General features: G+C 62.1%; 1 protein-coding gene across 1 annotated transcript in view; it reads right to left on the bottom strand.

Moving 5' to 3' along the window:
* LOC104078915 (transcription factor GATA-5) overlaps positions 1–177 on the bottom strand; it is a gene marked incomplete at its 5' end in the record, with an annotated part of 8738 nt that extends 8561 nt beyond the window's left edge. The window contains one exon of the mRNA XM_009580739.1: positions 11–177. Within this exon, the coding sequence (XP_009579034.1) occupies positions 11–177 (167 nt within the window). The remainder of the gene's footprint in view (positions 1–10) is intronic.
* Between the last annotated feature and the right edge of the window lie 398 nt (positions 178–575).

A 575-nucleotide genomic window follows, 5' to 3' on the forward strand; every position in this document is an offset into this window, starting at 1 on the left:
CCCCTCTTACCAGCCTCTTCTGTGGCTTGAGCGGCCGGTTGATGCCGTTCATTTTGTGGTAGAGCCCGCAGGCGTTGCACAGGTAGTGCCCGGTGCCATCCTTCCTCCAGAGCGGCGTGGACATGGCCCCGCAGTTCACGCACTCCCGGCCGTCCCCGGGGAACTCCTCCAGGTACTCTGGAAGAGACACCCAAGGCATACGGGTCAGGAGCTGTCCCCACCTCACAGGGCCACCCGGGGCCGGGCTGCCCACGGGGACGCTGCGGGAGAGGGTCCCTAATCCTCTGTGCCCTGCTACTCCTCTGCGAGGGACAATCCCTGCCCGGTGGGAGTTTACCTCCACCCTACAAAGTGTGGACCAAACCCCTTTATTCCCTCCACACCTTAATCTTTCAATATTTTGCTCAAAGACAGCATATTCCCCCATCCCTTCCCCAAAAGACCCCAAAGTGCTGAGCGCGGCTGGGGTCTCCCTGGGATGGGAACAGGCAGGGAGCCCATCAGCGGGAGAGCGCGGTGTTATCCCTGCACCGGGCGCAGCCCGGGCTGCAAAAATAAATTGGAGGGGGGAGGGG

Source organism: Fulmarus glacialis, unplaced genomic scaffold (genome assembly GCF_000690835.1).
Source record: "Fulmarus glacialis isolate BGI_N327 unplaced genomic scaffold, ASM69083v1 scaffold23286, whole genome shotgun sequence".
Taxonomy (NCBI): Eukaryota; Metazoa; Chordata; class Aves; order Procellariiformes; family Procellariidae; genus Fulmarus; species Fulmarus glacialis.